General features: G+C 56.1%; 8 protein-coding genes across 8 annotated transcripts; 4 read left to right on the forward strand and 4 right to left on the reverse strand.

Annotated features, from left to right (window-relative positions):
- Positions 1-471: 471 nt before the first annotated feature.
- Positions 472-2,609, forward strand: B0H64DRAFT_115991 (Metallo-dependent phosphatase-like protein). Its single transcript, XM_062797866.1, has 4 exons — positions 472-748; positions 839-1,428; positions 1,479-2,401; positions 2,472-2,609. Exons 1-4 carry the CDS (start codon positions 571-573, stop codon positions 2,485-2,487), a joined length of 1,707 nt encoding a protein of 568 aa, XP_062660532.1. The 5' UTR covers positions 472-570; the 3' UTR covers positions 2,488-2,609.
- A 787-nt stretch (positions 2,610-3,396) lies between these two features.
- Positions 3,397-4,911, reverse strand: B0H64DRAFT_391012 (60S ribosomal protein L28). Its single transcript, XM_062803447.1, has 9 exons — positions 4,832-4,911; positions 4,743-4,781; positions 4,667-4,683; positions 4,556-4,610; positions 4,473-4,500; positions 4,308-4,343; positions 4,191-4,245; positions 4,027-4,139; positions 3,397-3,959 (listed from the first exon to the last, which is right to left on the reverse strand). Exons 1-9 carry the CDS (start codon positions 4,832-4,834, stop codon positions 3,856-3,858), a joined length of 450 nt encoding a protein of 149 aa, XP_062660533.1. The 5' UTR covers positions 4,835-4,911; the 3' UTR covers positions 3,397-3,855.
- Positions 4,912-5,091: 180 nt separating this feature from the next.
- B0H64DRAFT_391014 (uncharacterized protein) lies at positions 5,092-5,854 on the reverse strand. The gene is made up of 2 exons (XM_062803448.1): positions 5,619-5,854; positions 5,092-5,559 (listed from the first exon to the last, which is right to left on the reverse strand). Exons 1-2 carry the CDS (start codon positions 5,769-5,771, stop codon positions 5,269-5,271), a joined length of 444 nt encoding a protein of 147 aa, XP_062660534.1. The 5' UTR covers positions 5,772-5,854; the 3' UTR covers positions 5,092-5,268.
- A 709-nt stretch (positions 5,855-6,563) lies between these two features.
- On the forward strand, positions 6,564-10,265 carry B0H64DRAFT_321150 (P-loop containing nucleoside triphosphate hydrolase protein; the record flags this gene model as incomplete). The annotated part of the gene is made up of 2 exons (XM_062800497.1): positions 6,564-10,147; positions 10,202-10,265. The coding sequence occupies 2 exons, from the start codon at positions 6,564-6,566 to the stop codon at positions 10,263-10,265; spliced, it is 3,648 nt and encodes a 1,215-aa protein (XP_062660535.1).
- A 1,258-nt stretch (positions 10,266-11,523) lies between these two features.
- Positions 11,524-11,682, reverse strand: B0H64DRAFT_298220 (uncharacterized protein; the record flags this gene model as incomplete). The annotated part of the gene is made up of 1 exon (XM_062800087.1): positions 11,524-11,682. A coding segment is annotated over one exon (159 nt), but the record flags the coding sequence as incomplete, so codon positions are not given.
- Positions 11,683-12,163: 481 nt separating this feature from the next.
- B0H64DRAFT_116084 (MED6 mediator subfamily complex component-domain-containing protein) lies at positions 12,164-13,466 on the reverse strand. The gene is made up of 2 exons (XM_062797867.1): positions 12,882-13,466; positions 12,164-12,822 (listed from the first exon to the last, which is right to left on the reverse strand). The coding sequence occupies exons 1-2, from the start codon at positions 13,314-13,316 to the stop codon at positions 12,286-12,288; spliced, it is 972 nt and encodes a 323-aa protein (XP_062660537.1). The 5' UTR covers positions 13,317-13,466; the 3' UTR covers positions 12,164-12,285.
- A 1-nt stretch (position 13,467) lies between these two features.
- B0H64DRAFT_116090 (kinase phosphorylation protein-domain-containing protein) lies at positions 13,468-14,809 on the forward strand. The gene has a single exon (XM_062797868.1). The coding sequence runs from the start codon at positions 13,529-13,531 to the stop codon at positions 14,504-14,506; it is 978 nt and encodes a 325-aa protein (XP_062660538.1). The 5' UTR covers positions 13,468-13,528; the 3' UTR covers positions 14,507-14,809.
- Positions 14,810-15,283: 474 nt separating this feature from the next.
- On the forward strand, positions 15,284-20,872 carry B0H64DRAFT_456848 (uncharacterized protein; the record flags this gene model as incomplete). Its single annotated transcript, XM_062807356.1, has 2 exons — positions 15,284-20,397; positions 20,509-20,872. The coding sequence occupies 2 exons, from the start codon at positions 15,284-15,286 to the stop codon at positions 20,663-20,665; spliced, it is 5,271 nt and encodes a 1,756-aa protein (XP_062660539.1). The 3' UTR covers positions 20,666-20,872.
- Positions 20,873-22,116: the final 1,244 nt, after the last annotated feature.

Here is a 22,116-nt window from a genome sequence, read left to right on the forward strand (position 1 = left end):
AATAATTCATTTGTCTTCCAGTCGAGCTGGTCGATACCCTCTGTACTGTGTTATGTACTGACAAACCGTACCTGGAAGAGGTGGGATAATTACGATATCTTCAGCCCCCTACCCCACGTGCCCCGTATTTTACCAGAGATACTTCTTGGCTCGGTGCAAACCGGTGAAACATCCAAGTACCCCTCCCCGCTCATCCCACCCAGCTTCTGGTCTGGAGCTGCTCAGCATACTACCGAGTTGCAAAGGTTGCCTCCCGACCCTCGGCCGCCCAACCCTCAGCCCTACCTGCCCTTCGATCCTACCACGGCTTCGCACCGGTGTCCCACCTGTATACAGATCCAGCCCTCTCACGACAGGACCGCCTCGGATAATAAAGGTTTGGCGACATAGAAGACTTCGACCACATATTTTTGCTCGCTGCGGGACACAGCGGACAGCCTTTCGTTCACCGTAAACCAATCAACGGAACCAACCAACCTTTCCCGACCGACTTGCCGCAACCCGCCGAAGGATTCCTTCCTCTTTCCTCTCTCCCACACAGCTCTTTGAGGAAAAAGACCCAGCGCCAACATGGATACCGAGGACGCCAACGTGATGGGCTCGCACGATGAGCGCGACGCCAAGGACCTCCAGGTCGACAATGCCATCCGCGCGATACAGCAAAAGAAGCCCCTGCCCGAGATCGACTTCACCATCCACACCATGGAGGACGGGACCCAGGTCAGCACCATGGAGCGAGTCTGCAAAGGTACCTATGCTCCCGCCCGCCACACGCGATCGCCCGCCGTTCGGTTTTGAGTCGCCTGGAGACTGACTATGTTGTGCCCCTCCTCTTTAGATGTTCAAGCACCCGCCATGTACAAGCCCACCAACGAACAGTTCTTCGAGGATGATACCCACCAGAAGCCCGATATCCAGTTCCTCAAGCAGCATTTCTACCGCGAGGGCCGCCTGACCGAGGATCAAGCGCTATGGATTCTTAGAAAGGGAACCGAGCTCCTGCGTGCCGAGCCCAACCTGCTCGAGATGGACGCCCCAATCACCGTCTGCGGCGACGTCCACGGCCAGTACTACGACCTGATGAAGCTGTTCGAGGTGGGCGGCGACCCGGCCGAGACTAGGTACCTGTTCCTGGGCGACTACGTCGACCGTGGATACTTCAGTATCGAGTGCGTGCTCTATCTCTGGGCGCTCAAGATCCACTACCCCAAGACGCTCTGGCTGCTGCGTGGCAACCACGAATGCCGCCACTTGACCGACTACTTCACCTTCAAGCTCGAATGCAAGCACAAGTACTCAGAGGCTATCTACGAGGCATGCATGGAGTCGTTCTGTTCCCTGCCGCTGGCGGCCGTTATGAACAAGCAGTTCTTGTGCATCCACGGCGGCCTCAGCCCAGAGCTGCACACACTTGACGACCTCAGAAACGTGAGCACCCCGCAACACCGCCTCCGTGCCTCTAGCTGACCTTAGCGTAGATCGACCGGTTTAGGGAACCCCCGACTCAGGGGCTAATGTGCGACATCCTCTGGGCCGACCCTCTGGAGGACTTCGGCCAGGAGAAGACGACGGACTACTTCTTGCACAACCACGTGCGTGGGTGTTCGTACTTCTTCTCGTACCCCGCCGCCTGCCACTTCCTGGAGAAGAACAACCTGCTGTCCATCATCCGCGCCCACGAGGCTCAAGACGCCGGATACCGCATGTACCGTAAGACGCGTACGACGGGCTTCCCCAGCGTCATGACCATCTTCTCGGCACCTAACTACCTCGACGTCTATAACAACAAGGCCGCCGTGCTTAAGTACGAGAACAACGTCATGAACATCCGGCAGTTTAACTGCACGCCGCATCCTTACTGGCTCCCCAACTTCATGGACGTCTTCACATGGTCGCTGCCCTTCGTCGGCGAGAAGATCACAGACATGCTCATCGCCATCCTGAGCACATGCTCGGAAGAGGAGCTCAGGGAGGACTCGTCCGCCACCTCCCCCGGCCCCGTCTCCCCGTCCCTGCCGTCCGCCGCGAGCGCCGGCAGCCAGGATCCCGACTCGATCGAGTACAAGAGGCGCGCCATCAAGAACAAGATCCTCGCCATCGGGCGCCTGTCGCGCGTCTTCCAGGTCCTGCGCGAGGAGTCGGAGCGCGTCACCGAGCTCAAGACGGCGGCCGGCGGCCGCCTCCCCGCCGGCACCCTCATGCTGGGCGCCGAGGGTATCAAGAACGCCATCAGCACGTTCGAGGACGCCCGCAAGGTCGATCTGCAGAACGAGCGCCTGCCACCCAGCTCCGAGGAGGTCCAGAAGCAGCACGACGAGGAGCGCGCCCAGGCGCTCGAGCGCGCCACCCGCGAGGCGGACCAGGATAAGAAGTTGCAGACCCTCTCGAGGAGGCTGAGCACGTGAGTTTTCTTGCCCCGCATGCCTACTTCCTCCCCATCTCTGGGCTGTGGCTAATAGTGTTGACAGCAGTGATCGTAAACGGTAATGGGTTTCTCAGCGGAGTTGGAATTCTGGGGGGCCGGGTATGGTGGAAGTAGACATGGGTGCTCGAGGGCGGAGGAGAGATGCACGCCGTGGCCGGTGCGGGTCACACCTGGTAGTGTTATTCAGGGCAGGGCGACGAAACACCGGAATACCTCCTTGGTTTTTTGCCATGCTTTTGGCATAAGTAGCAAGACAGAGATATCAGTCTTGAGTACGGGCTACCAGCGAGGAAGACATGAATTCTCCTAATTGTTATTTTTTGTAGCTGTTTGTTTTGGCAACAGTAATGAGTCCCCGCGGACTAGATATTGGCGTACATCTGGTGCTGAATATCTCCTCTTTTGACTGCGCGGTTGCTTTTGTTCTATTCTGATCAATTGTCGTGTGATGTACTCGCAGTCCCTTCCACAACATCTAGATGAGGAGTGAATACAAATACTCAACTCATTCACCCGCCTCACCCAGAATACTACGATAGGGCACGTCAACAAGACTATATACACACCTTCGTTCGTTTCCCATGGCTCTAATTAGCGTATCTCGAGGCTACTCTCATGAGTGAGAGATCCCCGAGGGTGAGCGGCACTTGAGCGGGTTGAAATTGCGCCGCGGCTACCAAGACCGTCGAGGACTTGGTAACCAGCACGGCGGCCATCAACACCATGCCTAGCCGCCACCAGAGCCCGCCCATGGCTTTGATTTTTATACGTAGAGCAGTTGGCGTTTTCCATGACAGTGTCGGAGGCTACGATTTCGACAAACTATAGAGTAGCAAGTCGGACTAGAACAGGGGGCTGTAACAAATCGCGCTTTGGTTGGACATTAACCTCCTTTTTCTGGGAAAAAGTAGCATCACTCCCTCTTCCAGCGAGTCACGCCGCAACCTCGAATCACGAGAATGTTTCTGGTGTTTCGGCGCAGTCTTCTTGTTTCCCGTCCGAGGTTATCAAATCATCCCGCTCGTCACCTCGCGGTGACCGTTTGTATCAGCAGGATTTTTGTTGATTGACGCCGGATTGTGCTAGTGACATCGATTCCCTGCCCTCACTTTCTCCGTTTACTCTCTACCCAGCAGTTGTGGCCGTAATCCTGAACCATGAACTCAATTGCTCGAACCTCAAAATGGATATGGAACACAAGACGGCCAGGAACCCCAGATGATGCGAATAAACATCCCATTCCCTTGATGCTGCAATGTGGGGTGTGCTTTCCACTACCCCAAGGAACCAACCATGACTCCGGGACCCAGCACTCATAGCTGACGACGTTCTGGCCGTCTGATCCGTCCCATTGGGCTCACTATCCGGTTGTCCCTCGTAACCGAAAATGTCAATCGCTAGCCTTTGATTTAACCGTAACCGCGTCCGACTTAGGCAACGAGCTCGACAACACCACCGGCCTCCGTCACCTTGCGCTCCGCCTCCGCGCTGACGTACCGCGCCCGAACGACGAAGGGGATCTCGGGGAGACGGCCTAGAACAACGATTAGTTTACCATATCCCTCCCGCTGACGGCCCCCAATAACGGATGTGGTCCTTACCCTTGCCGAGGAGCTTGGCATAGCCGTGGGACAGGAGGTCAATGACGGGAGCAGAGTCGCTCTTGGCACCGCTGACGTACTTGTCCCGAGTCTCGACGGGGACGAGAGACCAGCTATACAAATTTAGTACATGCTCATGGTAACCGGATTCGCGCCTGACATACAGCTTCTCGATGTTGATGGTGGGGGCCCAGTCGTGGTTGTGGAGGTGGTGGAAGTCTAGTTAAAGAGTCAGCCCTCCATATCCTTCCGAAAAGTTCGGATAGTGTCTCGGTACGTACGCCTCATGCCGACCTTTCCGAAGTAACCGGGATGGTCTAGTCGATGTTGTTAGCCAGTGTCATCGAGCATGGTCGCGGCAGATTTGAAGCTTGTTGCAAGAGCCCGGGATTCCTCGCAGGGCGCCTCCAACAAGCCAAAAACTGCCTCCGGGTGCTGTTGCGTACACTTATCGAGGTTGGTGCGGTGGTGGTGCTTTTCGTCGAGTTAGCCCATGTCCATCGGAATCCGAGATAGCGAATCGTCGTACCTGACCACCGGCCATACCACGACCACCCGGATGCTTCCTGTGCTTGCCGACACGCCTGGAATATCTCGTTAATATGAATTCGGTGGAATCGATCGGTTCGTCGCGACGTACCCCTTACCGGCGGACACCTGAGAGAGCACAAAGTTAGCATTTCGGTCGAGGGCAACGAGGTTGGGGGGGAGCGTACATGGCCGCGGTGCTTTCTTGTCTTGGAAAACCGGGTAGGCTGCGAGAGTCAGCATTTCTCTATGCGATCAACGGCGGCAATTGGCATACCATGGTGGCTGTTGGTTAGTGTCGATGAAGCCTCGAATTCCTCGACGGTGATGCTCGCAGGTCTGCTTTTTCGGGGTCCCGCCGCATAGAATTTAGGGCTGGGTTATTTTTTGGTGGGCACAGAAAGCGAAGCTTAGGTAATCCGACAATTCGCGTCACATGGTGGTAGTAAGGGTTAGGGTTGGATAGGATGCAACCCTAACCAGCCCTTGTTTGCTGGGCACCTGCTTATCGCTGATTAACACTCCAACTTTCATGATGTCCCGAGGAACCTAACTATGGCACTTGCTTCAAACTTAGTCAACACACCTTTAATTGCACGACCAATGGAGGTAGTATTTTGTGCTTTAGCAGGAACTAATCTGAATGGGCACTCTAGAAAACCACACAATTGTGACTGGTTCTGAGCAGCCCAGCGCTCGAGCTCATGATACATCTCAGAGAACTTGCAGCACCAGCTCAAGCAGGTCATAGAACGCCTCTCCACCGCCCTCAACACTGTCCAAACCCAACCCCAAAAGCAATGTTCTCTTCTCGTCCGAATTCCGGAGAGCCAGATGACTCGCAATTTGGCTAGCATAAAGATGACCGAGTGTCTCCCGTTCTTCGCCACCCATCCCAACGAGTGTCTTGGGCGTAAGATGGACAGAGGGAAGCGCATTCAGGCCAGCCCCAGGCAAGGCCATGTCCACAGAGGCTGACGACGGCGCTGAGAGTGGCACCTGGATCTTCTCGGTAATTAGCGGCGGAGCTTCAAGAGCGTCCTGCATCTCTTTTGCAGACTCACCCACTGGGCAAGACGTCCACTTTGGGAGACGGTGATCATGATCTTGTCCGCGAAGTTGAGCAACTCGACTTCAGTTGAGATACCATTAACAGTTCCAACTGTTTTCTTTGACGGAGCCGGGAAGGACTCGGCCCGGGCGGAGTCTCCATCCATCGTGAATCGAAGCTTCGCAAATGCAAGAAGTTGGACTCAACGTACTCAATAATTACTTACCGGATTGCATTCCAGTGTTGAGGTTGACAACAACGGCTCGGGTCTGCTGCAGCAAGGCTTGAGGAACTGAAAATACACTGTAATACGCACTGTGACATCTGCCCCGCTGTTTCCCCGTTAGCGCCAAAATTCTGCCGGGCGGACAAGATTTGTATTCCTCCCAGGTTCAACATGTGCCAATGCCGGGGTGTTCGAGGACAGGAGGACAGGATCTGATAGAGTAGAGCACTATCTCGTCAGCTCTACTTCCCTCATTTATTGATTCCCATCCAAGTGACCGAGAGATCATTGCAGCCGTGGCGACACGCTCGTTTCGAAATACGCAAACCACACCCTTCCTGGTTTGCCTCCCCCTTCTATCCCCCGGCCACCACCGCACCATTGGGACGAACAGATCAGTCAATACGGTCTCAGCACGATCAACTCAACTCCCAGTTTCGAAGCGGGCACGTCATCACTTCTCGGGTGACCTGTATTCAGATTTTGCCACCCTGGAAATAGGTAGTTGTTGGAGGGCAGTTCCGAGCTCTCTAGTGATTCACTTGAAACCAGCTTGAGCACGTTCTCAATTCTTCAACTTTTCAATCCAACTCGCACAAAACTCCACCCAATTTCACCACATCTCATCTCTTCCAACTGCAACATCGAAACTAAGCAGTAGCACTTTGGCCTCCCACGAGGCACTCAGCTGAGCGTTTTTCAACTCAAAGAAATCAAGGCTCGAGCGGCAAGATGCCACCCAAGAAATTTGTTCCACGTGAACGGAAGCGGAAAGTTCTCGAGCGGCAGAAGGCACAGAAGGATGTCTCTCACAATTCCGACCCTGATACCAATGCGCTCGAAATCACACCTTCACAACAGGCTGAAGCGGATCGGAGGAAGGCCCAGATTCGCGATGAACTGAGGCCCCAGGGTGTCAAAGTCAGCGCTCAAAAGGCCAAACGGCTTGAGAAATACATCGACAACAAGCTGAAGAAGGACGAAAATCGGGAACTTCTCGCTAAGCTTGCCGCCAACAAAATCGACACCAGCCTCTTCTCCAGCAGCAAAAGACTCGGCCAAGCGAAAGAGACGAAGAGGGAGGCTTTGAGACGCACCCTTAGGGAAGAGAATGCCGGGCTAGGCCTTGAGAAATCCGACACACAGCTCCTCTACCAGGTCAGGAAGAGACCCCGCAGCGAGCAAGCACAGGATGAGGAATCTGTCACCTCGGATGATGAAGACGATAAAGTCCCGGCGACCGCAACGAACAATACTGGGCCAGACCCGCCGACACAGTCCGGCCCTGTAGTAATCGGCTCTGGTTTGAAGCGGCCGCTCCAGCTAGATGACTCGGGCCACCCGGTTCTTGCAAAACGGCAGAAGCGGGGAGGGGTCAGGCCAAAGCGTGCTATTGCAACCCCTACCATCGACGAGAGGTCCGACTCGCCTGAGTGGGATGGCTTTAGCGATTCCGATGGGAGCGCATCCGAATCTGGGCCGGGGATATCCAGTGGTGATCGGGTCGGGGGACGATTGGAGGAAGACTCAAGTGAAAGCAGTTCAGAATCGGGCGAAAGCGGCTCGGAATCGGGCGAAAGCAACTCGGCTGACGACATTGAGAGCTCAGAAGGGGATATCGACTCTGAGAGCAGTGATGAAGATGGCCAGAATGGGCAGAAGGGGATATCCGCATTCAAGGCTTGGGCTCATCAGCAACGAAATGAAGCCCAGGGGTACAAACCAGTCGCCTCGGATCACATACCAAAGCCCGCAGACTTCACGCCTCGACCGATCGAACAAGACCCGTTGCCGCTAGAGTTGCAACCCACTGCAAACAGCACAAGAAAGGCATACACTGTCAATGTGACAAGAGATGCCAAAATTCAGGAGGCTCGCTACGAATTGCCAGTTGTTGCCGAGGAGCAGAAGATCATGGAGGCCATCCACAACAATGACATCGTTGTTGTTTGCGGCGATACTGGTTCCGGAAAGACCACACAGCTGCCACAATTCCTGTTCGAAGCCGGTTATGGTTCACCCGACGGGCCAACCCCCGGTATGATCGGCGTGACACAGCCGCGGCGTGTCGCAGCGGTTAGCATGTCGCAGCGTGTAGGCCGCGAGCTCGGTGATCATGCCCATGTCGTGGCCTACCAGATCAGATTCGAGAAGAACGCCTCCCGCGACACCGCTATCAAGTTCATGACAGATGGTATTCTCTTGCGTGAACTCGCCGAGGATTTTACTCTTAACAAATACTCGATTATCATTCTCGACGAGGCCCATGAGCGGAGCACCAACACCGACATTCTAATTGCACTTCTCAGCAGAGTGGTTAAGCTTAGAGCAACATTGATGGAGGAAGACCCTTCCAAGAAACCCCTGAAGGTTGTCATCATGTCTGCAACACTCAGGGTCGAGGAGTTTACCCAGAATCCCAAGCTGTTCAAGACCCCCCCGCGCCTTGTTCAAGTCGACGGTCGTCAGCATGAGGTCACGCTTCACTTTGCCCGAAAGACCCATCATGACTACGTCGAGGAGGCTTTCCGGAAGGTCAGCAAAGGGCACCGTAAGCTGCCTCCCGGAGGCATGCTTGTCTTTTTGACGGGCCAAGAAGAGATCCAACGACTGAGCAAACGGCTGAGTTCCGCGCATAGCGGCGGCATGACCCCTGCCATGGAACCTAAAGTCCGGGTCTCAGGGAGTGAGGTCCCTATTGAGGCGGAAGACGTCGACTTCGGGGCTTCCGACGACCGAAACGGCGGTGATGACTACGACCAGCTCGAGTTCGATTCAGACGATGAAGAGGACGAGAAGGAGTTCGAGATTGAGGACGAGGAATCGGGTACGGGCCCGCGGCGGCTACACATTCTGCCGCTGTACTCTCTGCTCCCAACAAAAGAGCAGTTGAGAGTGTTTGAACCGCCCCCTGAAGGTTCGCGGCTAGTGATCCTGGCTACAAACGTGGCGGAGACGAGTTTGACAATTCCTGGCATTCGCTACGTTTTCGACTGCGGAAGGTCAAAAGAGCGAAAGTATGATCCCGAGAGCGGGGTCCAAAGGTTCCAGATCGACTGGATTAGCAAGGCCAGCGCACAACAAAGGGCTGGTCGTGCTGGTCGTACTGGGCCCGGCCACTGCTGGAGGCTGTACTCGTCCGCGGTCTACGAAAGAGATTTCCCTCAGTTCTCGACACCTGAGATTCTGCGGACACCTGTTGAAGCTGTGGTGCTGCAACTAAAGTCTATGAACCTCAAACACATAGCCAACTTTCCCTTCCCGACCCCGCCAGATCAACAGAGTATTGTCAAAGCTGAGAAGATTTTGACCTATATATCGGCTCTATCACCCGACAGAAACATCACACCCGTCGGGTTGACAATGTCCCGATTCCCTCTGGCCCCTCGTTTTGCGCGGATCTTGCTAGTTGGGCATCTTTACGGCTGTCTCCCCTACACCATCGCTATGATCGCGGGACTGTCCGCCGGCGAGATCTTCGTGTCAGAAAACCAAGTTCTCTCCGCTGCTGCGGGATCGACCGAAGAAGACCACCCCGACCGATATGTTTACAACGAATACAAGAGGAATCAGCTACGGGAGTCATTCAGGGCGGTTCACAAGAAGTTCTGCTCTCTCGATGCCATGTCCGACGCCATGAAAATCCTCCAGGTCGTCGGCGAGTTCGCCCACCAACCCACCGAACAGTGGTGCGAATCCCACTTTGTCCGGTTCAAGGCCCTCAAGGAGATCATGCAGCTCCAAGCCCAGCTCGCCAGTCTTGTCAAAACTCACATGACCGCTTTTAAGAACTTCACACTTCCTCGGACGCTCCCCCGGCCCACCCAGGAACAAGTCCAAGCCCTCAAGCAGATGGTATCCGCGGGCTTTGTCGACCAAGTCGCCATCCGCGCCGACAAGGCGCCCAACCCACCGGAGATGTTCCGCAATCCTCGCCGGGCGATCGACGTGCCTTACCTCCCGCTGATGCCGCTCGAGGGCCAAGGGGTGATCGATCCGGACGACAAGCTGGTGTACATTCACCCGTCGTCGCCGCTCGCGCGCCTCAGCGCCGACGAGTGCCCCGAGTACGTCGCCTACGCCCACCTCCAGCGAGCGAGCCCCAGCGGTCCTGCTACGGCCGGCGGCAAGAAGCCCAAGACAAGGATGCAAACCTTGTCCGACCTGACGGGGAGGGAACTGGCGAATATCGCCAAGGGTACCCCGTTACTTACTTACGGTAAGCCCGTAAAGGAGGTCAAGGGCGGGGCGGATAACACGAGGGAGGTGTGGGTGGTGCCCTATTTGAGGGCTGAGACTGGTGGTGGCATGGGGTGGTACGTACACCCATCTTTCCGTTTTAGGGCCGCAGTAGCTGACAATCGCCGTAGGCCTCTTCCCATGCAAAAGATCAAGCAGAGGAGGGTTGTGGGGAAGGGGTGGGTGGATGAGTAGAGGGAGGGCTCGAAGGAGGGAGGTGGGTGGGTGGACCAGGAGACGGTTAGAAGGGGCTAATTGAAAAGGTATGTTGGTATTTTGTTTATCGTTTGCTAGATTTTCCTTTTTCTTTCTTTCTTTCTTTCTTTTTCTTCTTCTCGCTGTCTTTATATTTACTCCCCACTACATTTCTCTTGCTCTATCTCTATCCCTTTCCCCTTTCCATCTCTCTTTCCGTCTCTCTTTCCATGTCTTTCGCCGTGTCCCTTTCCGTATTCCTTCCCGTATCCTTCTTTTTATCCCTCCCTCTATTCCTTTTCATGTTCCTTTTCATATATTTTTCTCCCTATAAACATTGACGCTCTCCTTCGTGTTTCTCGCCCCTTTTCTCATCCTTTGCGTCTCTCTTTTTTCTTACCCCTCAGATTTACTCCCCAAGGTCTTTTTGGTCCATTCTCTGTTTTTGTTTCAATTCTGTTTATTCTCCCAACCGCGCCTGTCATGATGAATTCTCGCAAGAGGCTGTTTATGAATCAATTAATGATTATAAACCATCACCTACATTGTTCTTTTCTGAACTAGGCGCGTTGGTCATTTCTTATCTTGGTTCTACTTTTCCTTTCCGTCTAAGGACAGACAGATAGCTGACCATCAAGACAGTGAGAACATCCCCGGCCGTTCGGGCAGGCATGGACGTTGAACGTAGAACGGCTGAAATGACGTTTTTACTGGGGAGCCCCAGCGAGCTCCATATCGTGCTGTGTCTTGCCTTGGTAGTAGAAAGAAATGGAATACGTTGAAGGCCAGCAGCTTGGTATTATAGTGCCTGTCAATCATTCAGTCACATATTTTTCCACCTTGGAATTCGCAGGAGAAGCTAAGGTTGAAGTCTAAGCTATACCCGAAGCACCTTCATTTCCCCGAGACCAATTGGCGACAATCCTGTGCCTGCGAGCCGCTGTGCTCTTGGCCCTCTAACAACCCTCGGCGAGATGAAGCGAGTCACGGTCGCTTGAGGCGATGTCTCCACCTCGAGATTCTGGAATGCCAAAGACATCCCGGCACTCTGCGGTGTTGTATACGCCGTGGTCTTGACGGTTTGTGGCGTGGTCGTTGGCGGAGCCATGGGGTATTGGACGGCCGACTTGGGCGGCGAACAAACATCGCACCTATTGTCGCCCATCCCGTAAGTCCTGCTCTTGTCGTCCAAGTATCGCGAGATCGCATCTCTTCTGCACCTCGGTCCACAAAAGTTGGCGAAGTCTGCCCCGACCGCCCTCGACGACACCATCGCCCCCGTTGCCGGGCTACCATCCCGTCCTGCCCGCCCAAACATCTGCACCAGGTCCATGAGCGTCCTCGGGTTCCAGTACACCACAAGAACCACACTCTTCAGATCCATGCCGAGTCCGAGCGCACTGGTTGCCACCATAACGCCGCCTTCCTTCATCCACCCCGAGAACATCTCTGTCCTCTGTCGAGTGTTCCGATCCTGGGCGTGGTAGAACGGCCAGCCAAACATGTCCTTGAGCATGGTGCCGTTGACGATGGTATCCACATACACCAGCCCCTTTTGCCTCCCAGCGACGCTGAGCTGGTCGCAAAGGCCCTTGATGTCGCGTTCTGGAGAGGAGCTGGCATAGTATTCGAAGTGATAAGATAAGCAGAACCAAGTATGGAGGTATAAGCAACTGCCTCGAATACTATGAGGACGGCTATTTTCATGCTTTTTGAAAAGGAGGTTGGCACTTCACAAATCAACAGTGACAGGGCCGAGTCTAGCCCTCTTTGGTAGTGCCTTCGGAGAGTGACTTTACTTTTGAGACGCGACTTTTGTATTGCTTGAAAGTGTTGTCGCGCAGCTGACCCCCTTTTGTTACGTCGTAGTAGGAAACCCGGGGTATCATAACGAAGAAAAAATAACCTTAACGCCTAAGTATCCATAAAGTCCCGTATCCCGACCATCCCAAACCCCTTGACCGCTATCCGCACATCACGAGACACAACCCAACCCTCCCACCTTCAAGCACCCTCCACCTCACTGCGGCGTCACGGCAGCCTTGCTCCCCTTCCGCCTCTTGCCCTTGGGCATGCCCCCGCCGCCGGGCGTCTTGGGGCTCTTGCTCTCCTTGCCCGTCGGCTTGGCCGCGAGCGGGTTCTCGGCGCCCGCCCCCACCCCGCCGAGCTTGGTGTTGAGCGTCGGCAGCATGGGCATCAGCGTCGCCTTCTTGGCGTTGAGCGCCGCCGCCGTCGACAGGTTGACCGCCTTGCGGCCCGTGGATGCCAGCAGGAAGTCGCCCGGCTTGCCCGTGATGGGGTTCTCGTCCATGAAGTGGTCGCCGAACTGGTGCTGGATGCCGAGGGCTTCCTCGATGAGCCGGGAGGTTGGGAGGTTGGTGCTCGGGGCCCCGGTGGCCTTGTTGGTGTCTGGGAGGGGGGTGGCCTCGCGCTGCTTGGTTGTTGTGGAGGTGCTGCTGGCGGTGGGAGATTGGTAGACGCGGCCGAGGGCGGGGGACCAGGATTGCGCGCTGGAGGAGCTGGGGAGGATTCCGTCTAGCAAGGGGGAAATCGCGGCCTATGATGGAATGCTGTTAGGTGTGTTTGGGTGGGAAGAGAGAGGTGCGTGGAGCGTACTATTCTAGAGCTAAGAATGTCGGCAAAACTCGCGGCCATGTAGATGTGTTCCCCGACAACAAAGTATGAGCCGTGTACAATGATCTCGTCCTGCGGTGACTGCTTTCGCCGGGTTTGCTTGTTGATCACCCACACACCGGTACCGGCTCCGGGGCCTGTCTCGGCGGGTTCTTGGGCAACGACGAACTCGAGCCCGGACATGGTCTTAAGACGTCCCTCGAAGAGCTCGCGGGTTGCGAGGTATGGTGTCAAGTTAGGATTGTTTAGGCCTTGCTGAAATAGGACCTCATTGTTGGACGTCCTGTCGTAGAATGGCGACTGGGCGAAGTAGAAGAGCACGCTGTTGCTGTGGATGCCCATATCGAAGTCCGGCGGCGCGCGCCATTGGATTTCGTCCAGCGGTGGGCCGGTGTATGGCGCTGGGTCAAGAGCCATGATCGGTAGTTAATTGAGTATATGGTATGTGTGGGCGTGTGGTGACTGGGAATAGAGCTTTTGGTGAGCGAAAGGCTTCGGGTTGTCGCGTGCTTTTCTGTGAAGCTTTCAGCGGGAACTACTGTCACAGTAGCGAACGAACGCAGCGGTTTAGGTGACGGAGACACGGGCAGTTGGAGCTCGGCCCACAATGGGTTCGCGGGGTGTGGGGCATGGTCTTGGCAAATGCAGCAGTGGATGATCATCTTTCAGCCGCCAGCAGCCAAGCTTCAATGAAGTTCCCATCAACAACACCAACCTCCCGTCAACTCGCAGCACCTCATCGCGATTTCTTAGCCGCGTTTCCAATCACAATCCGCCCGCGGTCCCACGACCGATTGAACATACAGACAGGAGCCATGGACCTCCTTTCGACCGTCCGGAAAACAGGTTCACGCGGTGGTGTCAATTTCAGTTGGGATGATGTCGCCACATCTCAGTACCGCGAAAACTACTTGGGCCATAGCCTAAAAGCGCCCGTGGGGCGCTGGGCCAAAGGGCGCGACTTAAACTGGTATGCCAAGGCAGACTCGAGTGCGGCAGATTCGAACGAGACAGAGGAGGAGAGGGAAGCCAGAGAACGTCGCGAGGAGATCCGCAAGATCAAGGAAGCCGAGGAAGATGCGATATCGCGAGCGTTAGGCTTGCCCATCAAGACACGCGATGTGACAGGCGCAAACGCAGTAGAGGTGGAAGGATCAAAGGTCCCGACCCGTGTGGCTGAAGATGACAAGGCGACGACGCAGGCACCGGCACCCGATTCGCGGAGAGAGCGACGCAGAGAATCGGATCGACATAGAGACCCAGAACGCCGGCACAAGAGGAGGCACAGAAGCAGGGACCGTGACCAAGACAGGCACCGCGATCGCAGCCGGGATAGGCACAGGCGGCGGGATAGCCCGGATGGTAGAGCGAAGGACGGCGGCCAGCGAAGAAGAAGCCGTAGTCCAGACCATGGCCGGAATCGGCAAGAGAGACGGCGGGATGATAACCGCAGCCGCAGTCGCAGCCGCGATGGGCATCATAGGAGGCGGGGTGACGGGGCACGTAGTCGGAGTAGGAGTCGAGGTGGAGCTGAAAGGTCAAGGCACCACGAGAGACGGCGCAGTAGGAGCAGGACCAGGCGCCGTGACCAGGATTCGGAAAGATGAACGAGCCAGCAGCGCATATCGCTCATGTATACCATATCAGACCGTCTTATCACTTGAGAACAAGCTTAGTATGCTTCGTCTGGTGGGCTTCACATTACCGGTAAACGTGTATGGTAATTACATACCTTGAATTCGTATTGATATCATGGAGGACAGCATGCACCACTGGGATAGGAGTGGCGAGCTCACCACCTGCGCTCCAATAGCTTTCAGCGTGGTCGCCTCGATTCGTTTGGAAGTCTTCGCGACCAGTGGCGACTCGGCACGCGAGTGAGTGAGAGCTGTTGGGGGCGGGGCAGTGCATCCGGTCACATCCAAACCTTTGGAACGTTGGTTTGTTGATCGTTAGTTACCGTATGGTAACATACGGAAAGAAGGTACACGCGATTACATTCATGCTTCGGTCAACATCTCAGCGAATTGGCGTCGGTGGTCGAGGCTGCTGCCTCCTGTTGTTTCGGGTCCTCGGTTGACTCGGCGACAGTTCGACCGTCTGATAAATTGAACATCACTTCCCCTCATGCTCGGAAAGACATGGAAACACGAGGACAACACCCTTAAACTAACCTTACGCGAGTGCCTAGGTTGCTAGGTGGTGACGCAGCACTTCGATTCTCGCCAACAACAACGCCCTCCTCCCCTCCGCCTCGATCTCCCGCGGCGGTAACCGAACCACCACCTCCATCCTCCGCATCTCGCAACTCGACCACAGAACCCGTTTCTCTCTTGCATATTTTTCCTCTTTACGAACATCCATTTTTGTGCCAACCGGACACCATGGACTATGCGCGCCTCCGCGCGGCCGCCATGAGCGGCGAAGACGAGGAGGCGGTCACGGTCGACACCAGGGCGCTCATCGACAAGGTCCTCGCACGATACTCGGGAGAGTGGACGACGTTGAGAGAGCTCATCCAAAACGCCGCGGATGCACAAGCTACGACTGTCAAAATAAGTTGGGAAACGCTGCCGTCGACACAGGTTCCGCTCCCAGCAACCACCAACCAGTCCGAGCTCATCAAGCATGCGATATCCCACCACACACTGCGGCGACTTGTCGTTGAGAACAATGGGCAACCCTTCACCAAGACCGATTGGGCGAGGTTGAAGAAAATCGCCGAGGGTAACCCAGACGAGACCAAGATTGGCGCTTTCGGTGTTGGATTCTACAGTGTATTCGCCGACTGCGAGGAGCCCTTCGTCAGTTCCGGCGATGAAGCCATGGCCTTCTACTGGAAGGGGCACGCGCTTTTCACAAGGAAGGTGACTCTGCCTCCTGGCCAGGGAAGCCCGAATACGTCGTTCGTCCTCGATTACAGAAGCACTACCACACCCCTTCCAAACCTGCTATCCGTGAGCCAGTTCCTCGCTACGAGCTTGACGTTTGTTTCCCTACAAAACATCGAGTTCTGGATAGACGGCTGGAAAGTGCTGGAGCTGCATAAGGAGCCGTCATCGTGCCTAAACCTGGACATTCCGCGAGACTTGGAGACCAAGACCAAGGACGGGCTCATGAAGCTCACTTCAGCTGACAGCACCGGCATTAAAATCGAAGCCACATTCATGAGTGTTATCGGTTGGAAACCACAAACTGTAGCATCAGCCACCAAGTCCAACGACGCTTACTATTCCTCTGAACTTCCTTCACTGAAGAACTTCTTCTCGAGGCTCACATCGGGCTCATCGTATTCCGCAACCCGGACCAAGGCGGCGAAGGAGGAGAAGGCGATCCAGGATACAATAACAGAGGATCTTACGGCGCCGTCAACGTCGGTCATCTTCCTCCGCGTAACCTCGGCACAGATAGCCACCCGCGTTTCTGCTTCGTTCGCTGCCGAATTGGAGCGGGCGACCAAGAAGCCGCCTCCCAAAACCACAAAGCTCTCCATCCTGACTTCGTCGTACGACGCGACTGTGGCCTCGGCAGAGGCGTCGTCGAACCAAGCCTCTAAGATTGCCGATGTCTTCGCCTCAGTCCTTCCTAGCAAAAAGCCGGGTGGCCGCATCTTCATCGGCTTCCCAACCACGCAGACGACCGGCGCTGGCATGCACATCTCGGCCCCCTCGGTGATTCCTACGGTCGAGCGCGAGGCCATCGACCTGAACGCCCGTTGGGTGCGGTCCTGGAACATGGAGATGCTGCGTGCGGCCGGCATCATGTCCCGGCTTGCCTTTGCAGACGAGATGGCAGGCCTGAATGACAAGCTCAAGAGGTTGTCCGAGGCCAGCGGCAAAAAGGGATCCGGCCCCTCGCTGTCTGATGTGCAGAAATGTATCCCCGAGGCTCTCCATATCTTGAGAACATACAGCTTCCAAGATTCGACCCCAAGTGCGCAGGTGTCCCAAATCATCGAAGAGGCGTTCTGGATGGCCTCTAAAAGCCCATCTGTCGATGTATTGTCTTCTCGCGGAGTGCTGCCCACAACGAAAGTCCGCACTTCATCTGACGAGGTTGCCAAGTTTGTCGGCGCAATCCCGGTGGTCCTGAAGGAGATGAGAGAGGATCCGTTCATCCAGCGGTTAATTGACTTTGGTTTGATTAGAGACGTCACGGTCGATGATATCTGCCAGGAGCTCGGGGCCAAAGCCCTGGATAAGGACCAACTGAGCCACTTCCTCCAGTGGATCACCCAAGGTGCTTACACCGGGGAGCTTGACACCCATGACGTCCAGCGGCTTTTGAACGTCGCCGTAGCCACCATCACCGATGGCGGTGATTCCGGCGGGATCATCGCGCTCGGGGCCATCAAGAACTATCCCAACAACAGAATCCCGCCGACGCTTCCATTGCCACCTACTACTCTCCCCATGGCATTTACAGCACCCATTGCCGAACCCCGGCTTCAAGCTCTGGGCTGGGAGCCTCTGGCCATAGTCCCTTGGCTGAGGTTCTTGATCGAATCAGCGCCCGGGAACGCCGATGAGCAGAACCTGAAAAAGTCGGACAAGTTTGCTCTCCAAGTCCTGACTGTTCTCTCGAAGAACTGGGACAACCTGAACCAAACCTCGAAGACGTCGGTGGTGTCAGCGTTGCAGCACGTTACCGTTATGCCGACCAAAGCGGGCATGAGAAAGCCTAACGAGTCTTTCTTCCCCTCTGTGAGGCTATTTGACGATCTACCGACGCTCGAGGGCTGTGCGAATCTCAAGGACAAGTTTCTGACCGCCCTGGGTGTAAGAAAGACGGTCGACTTAGACACAATCTTCACCCGGCTATTGAGCCCGGCTCCGGCAGCGGGGGATGGTGTGGCCCATGCCAAATGGAGCCACATGGAGCTCATCAAGTATCTCACTTCGGTAAAGAACGATATTCCTGCTGCCGACATGAAGAAGCTCCGGGAATCGCCACTGTGCCCTGCCGAGGCTGGTCCGCGTGGGATGGAGCCTACGAAGGGCTCGAAACGGCTGTACAGGGTGTCGGAGCTCTTCGAGCCCAAGGACTCGCTCAGGGCGCTAGGACTGCCCATACTTCAATGGCCAGGCCCGCCGGGGAGTTTTAGAAATACTAGCGCAGAGGCACGGTTCCTGTACAGCCTTGGGCTGCGTTCATGTCCGGCAGTCCCAGAGCTTGTCGAGATGATGGCTTCGTCAGACGAAAGTCTTCGAGCAAGCGCTATGTCGTATTTCATCGCCAACCATCACCTCAACGGATACACGGCCTTCGACATGTCGTTCACTGACAAATGCATTCTTCCAATCGAAGGCAAGGAGAAGAAGCTGGTTCCACCATCCGCCTGCTACGCGAACGAGAGGGCGGCCGTCCTTGGCTACAATGTGCTCAGGAAAGACTTGCACCCGCATGCTGCCAAGTTTGGCGTGGCTCGCGATCCTCCCATCACGGGATGTGTGGAAAGGCTCATCGCGAAGCCTCCCCAGGACCGCAGCATGGCGATCACGCTGTTCGAGTATTTCACGACGCGGCTCGGCGATCTGGGGCATAATAGCCTGGCCAAGCTACGAGATGCTGCGATCGTCCCTGTGATGAGGCAACAGGATCGCCGCTCAGGAGTTGGGGAGGTAAAGGGATCAACTCTGGCCCACCTCCGGCCTCCTCATTGTTACCTGGGGAGCTCGTCCACATACAAGGATATCTTTGACTTTGTCGACTTTGGAGCCGACGCGAACACCTTCCTTTTCAAGTGTGGTGCTAAGAGCGAGCCGACCAAGCACGAGATTGCCCAGCTGGCTTGTACCGAGCCGGCACGGCTGTTGAGCATCCTCCAGAGCCCGGAAAAGTACCTTAATCTCCTCAAGTCCATCGCTGAAGACTTTGGGACCCTAAAGAGGGACAAGGAGCTCCTCAGGAAAATGAGGACGTCAACATGGCTGCTTGGTTTCCGAGAGCTGTCGTCTGGAAAGAGCCAGGCATCCGAGGCTCTCGATGAGGATGACGCTCCGATCAAACATTACCAACTCGCAGCCGCCGACAACATTGTCATCCTTGACGATTACATCAGCTATCGGTTGTTCAAGGAGGCGCTACTGTGCGCTCCCGAGGACGACTTTCTCGAGGCCTTCTACATGGGCCTAGGGTCCGGCACCCTGGGCAGCAAAGTCAAGGAAGATTTGTTCGTGGGACACAGCACGAGAAATCAGGAGGGAGCTGAGTGGCTGCGGAAGCATGTGCTCGAGCGCTCCAAGCTCTTCTTGCACGAGTACTCCAAGGACAAGCACGACGCCGTCAAGCACGATACTCAGTGGCTCGAGAAGAACCTACTGGTGTCGAGCGTCTCCTCGCTCGGGCTGCGGCGATCCCTGAGGGGCCACGCCAAATCGCACCAGGAGAAGCGGTCGGCGGCGAGTTACAAAACGGCCAGCGGATGGATGCTTTATGTCGCCGCTGAGGACAAACCCGACATGTACCAAGTCGGCCAGGCCATCTGCCAGCTCCTGCTAAATCGCCCCAACCAGCACGCCTACTTCTTCTTTGAACCCTTCTTGAAGCTTGGCCTGCTCGACCTACGAGCCCGTGGGTATAACGTCGACCGGATCCTACGTGTAAAGGCGGCCCAAGCCCGGCTGGCCGAGGAGGAACGTCGCAAGGCGCTGGAGGCAGAACAGACGAGGATCCGGGAGGCCGAGAAGGAGTGGGCCGCGCAGAATACCGTCCGGGATGTCAAGACCCCTGAGCGGGCCCGGGACCGCATGCCGGGCAGCTTCGACCATTCCCCAGACGACAGCCCTACTACGCTGCCGCCGCCGCAGCCACAGCAGCCCAGGGCCGGCGGCGGCAGCCTCTTTTCGAACCTCTCCCGCCGTCTGGGGTTCGAAACCGCGGACGACAAACCCCCGCCACCACCACCCCCTCAGCAGCTAACCTCGACCCCGATCCCAACCGAGGACGGCAAAAAAGCCACATCGGACGGCAACCGCGTCACCTCGCCAGCCACGGTCCAGCAAAACCTCCTCAACGCAATCCAATCGACGCGCGCATACGACTCCTCCACGCTCTTCTCCCCACCCCGGCACACCCAAGTACAGGAACAGACGTCGTACTGCGACAGCATGGCCGGGCAGAACCTCGTCTTCGCGGCCGAGGCGCCGCGCGGCATGCGCGTCTTCCTCGCGCGCGACCTGTCGACCGACCACGGCCAATTCGTCGCCTCGCGCGTCGACGCCATCGCCCGCTTCGAGGGCCTCCTGCGCGACGTCGCGTCCGTCTATGGGCTGGCTGACCGCGTGCTGCATATGTATTACGATGAGAAGGGCGGGACGATCGCGTTTAACAGCTCGGGGAGCGTGTTTTGTAATATGCGCTTTTGGGAGCAGTTGCATGGGGGGATGTTGGAGGGGAGGGGGAGGGTGGAGGCGGCGACGTGGTGGTGGGTGGTGCTGGCGCATGAGCTGGCGCATAATTTGGTGACGGTGCATGGGTCGGAGCATAGTTACTACTCGTGAGTTGGTCCCTTTTTTTTTTGGCTCTCTTCCTGCTCTCTGCGGAGGGTTGGGGGTGGGTTGGGTTGGGTCGGGTTGGGGGTGGGTTACCGTGGCTAACGTGGAAACAGGGAGTCGTTTGTTCAGCAGTACTTCCCCAAGATGATGGCCAAGGCGGCGCAGTGGATGGCTGTGCCTGGTGTCGCTGCTGCTCCTGCTGCTGCTCTTGCTCCTGCCCCGACGGCTGGGGGTGCTGCGCAGGCGCCGCCGCCGCCGTATAGCTTGTGACTCGCCGGGCAGGTTTGGGGGTAGCATGGTGTTTGCTAGATGTAGGTGGGACTGGGTGGGAATGTGGGTTTATTTGTGATAGATGCACTCGGTGTGTTACGACCCTTTTGTCTCTTACGGGATGCATTTTCTGGATGAGTTGGGTTTGCATCAGACCGGGGGATTTATGGGTATATCATCGACATTGTTTTCCGCGGGAGACACTACAGGAGACAGCGGATGTAGACGGGTTATCGGCGTTCGGGATTTCCGTGGTAGAGAGAGGCCATTGGTATGAGTAATGACGCGATAGATAGACGTGTACATGGACGAACGATCTACTCTTTCTTGCACTCGGCCTTGCTCGGGATGTCCGTGGTGGTGGGTCGAAGGGAGGTCTCGGAGAGATGGAGTAGTTGCTGATTCAAGTCAGTCATGCTTCGTCGTCAGTCATCCTTCTGCCTGGCTGGGGTCCAATCATGGTGGAATCAACAGTTGAAGGGAAAGTGTTTGGTGGATGCTCTGGTTTGTTGTTTCGAAGGCAACTTGAGTAAACAGGGGCATAAGGCCGAGGGATCAACTCTAGCCCCGACGGCTCTAACAGTAACTTCAGTTTCCTCTTCTCGCAACGACGCAGCCAAGACGCTCCCACAGTACATACATACACTCCAGCCCAGACGCTGCAGCTGACTGCAGCTGGGTCCTTCGTTACCCCGCTCCGCAACACGATCCGAGTGCAAGCCCGCAGCTCGTAGCGGGGCCGTCAGGGGCTATCCCGAGCCATCGCCGAGATACCGATGCGGGCGTGAGAGAAGGAACGAACCGCCCGGAACCCCGTTCAAACAAGTACCGAAAAAGCCAACAGAGCCTGGATCATTGATCCGACTGCAGCTGCAACGGGTCAATGGCAGCTTGCCGGCGGTTTTAACATCCCGCGTGAGGGGAAAGAGGATCCATAGGGAGGAGGGAGAAGGGAGGAGGGGTTTGTTTGACCTGATCTGATCAAAGCCGAGACCTGGTTCTGCATGAACTGGTGTTCAGTACCTTGAGATGCGTGCCGTCAAGGTGTCTTCAATTGTAGATGCAGTGCCCGGCAGCCCGTCGACCCCATCGGTTCGAGCTTGTCCTGCCGGCTAAACCGTTGCTTCTAAACTGTAACTATCTGCATCCTGTCGAGCAACCCCAGACTGCGCTTGGAATCGGCCATTGGAGAGACATGACGCATTCAACCACATGTTGCTCAAGAGAGTCACCAATCCCGCTGTGACCCCTCGAGTTCCCCCTCATCTGAGGTGTGTGCTGCGGGTGGTGTTGGTCCAAGTAGAGTCTGCACAGTGAGCACAGCCAAGGCATGTTCTACCGTCGATCAAGGTGCACCACATGGCGAGCAACGGTTGACGTATCTGCGGGCGCCAATGGGACGAGCCATTGACGAATGGCAAGTTGAAAAGGGATGCTATGCCGAGCTGCAC

This window comes from Chaetomium fimeti, assembly GCF_033439085.1.
Source record: "Chaetomium fimeti strain CBS 168.71 chromosome Unknown B0H64scaffold_3, whole genome shotgun sequence".
NCBI classification, from domain to species: domain Eukaryota; kingdom Fungi; phylum Ascomycota; class Sordariomycetes; order Sordariales; family Chaetomiaceae; genus Chaetomium; species Chaetomium fimeti.

Coding starts and splice junctions, on each gene's coding strand:
- B0H64DRAFT_116084 (XM_062797867.1), bottom strand. CDS start 13,316: ATGGCTCTTGACCCAGCGCCATACACCGGCCCACCGCTGGACGAAATC. Junction 12,823..12,881: donor ACATTCTTAGCTCTAGAATA/GTACGCTCCACG, acceptor ATTCCATCATAG/GCCGCGATTTCCCCCTTGCT.
- B0H64DRAFT_391014 (XM_062803448.1), bottom strand. CDS start 5,771: ATGGATGGAGACTCCGCCCGGGCCGAGTCCTTCCCGGCTCCGTCAAAG. Junction 5,560..5,618: donor GTGGACGTCTTGCCCAGTGG/GTGAGTCTGCAA, acceptor ATTACCGAGAAG/ATCCAGGTGCCACTCTCAGC.
- B0H64DRAFT_391012 (XM_062803447.1), bottom strand. Junction 4,501..4,555: donor GTGGTATGGCCGGTGGTCAG/GTACGACGATTC, acceptor CTCGACGAAAAG/CACCACCACCGCACCAACCT. Junction 4,344..4,472: donor CCGCACCAACCTCGATAAGT/GTACGCAACAGC, acceptor AACATCGACTAG/ACCATCCCGGTTACTTCGGA.
- B0H64DRAFT_116090 (XM_062797868.1), top strand. CDS start 13,529: ATGGTCTTGGCAAATGCAGCAGTGGATGATCATCTTTCAGCCGCCAGC.
- B0H64DRAFT_115991 (XM_062797866.1), top strand. CDS start 571: ATGGATACCGAGGACGCCAACGTGATGGGCTCGCACGATGAGCGCGAC. Junction 749..838: donor CATGGAGCGAGTCTGCAAAG/GTACCTATGCTC, acceptor CCTCCTCTTTAG/ATGTTCAAGCACCCGCCATG. Junction 1,429..1,478: donor CACTTGACGACCTCAGAAAC/GTGAGCACCCCG, acceptor ACCTTAGCGTAG/ATCGACCGGTTTAGGGAACC.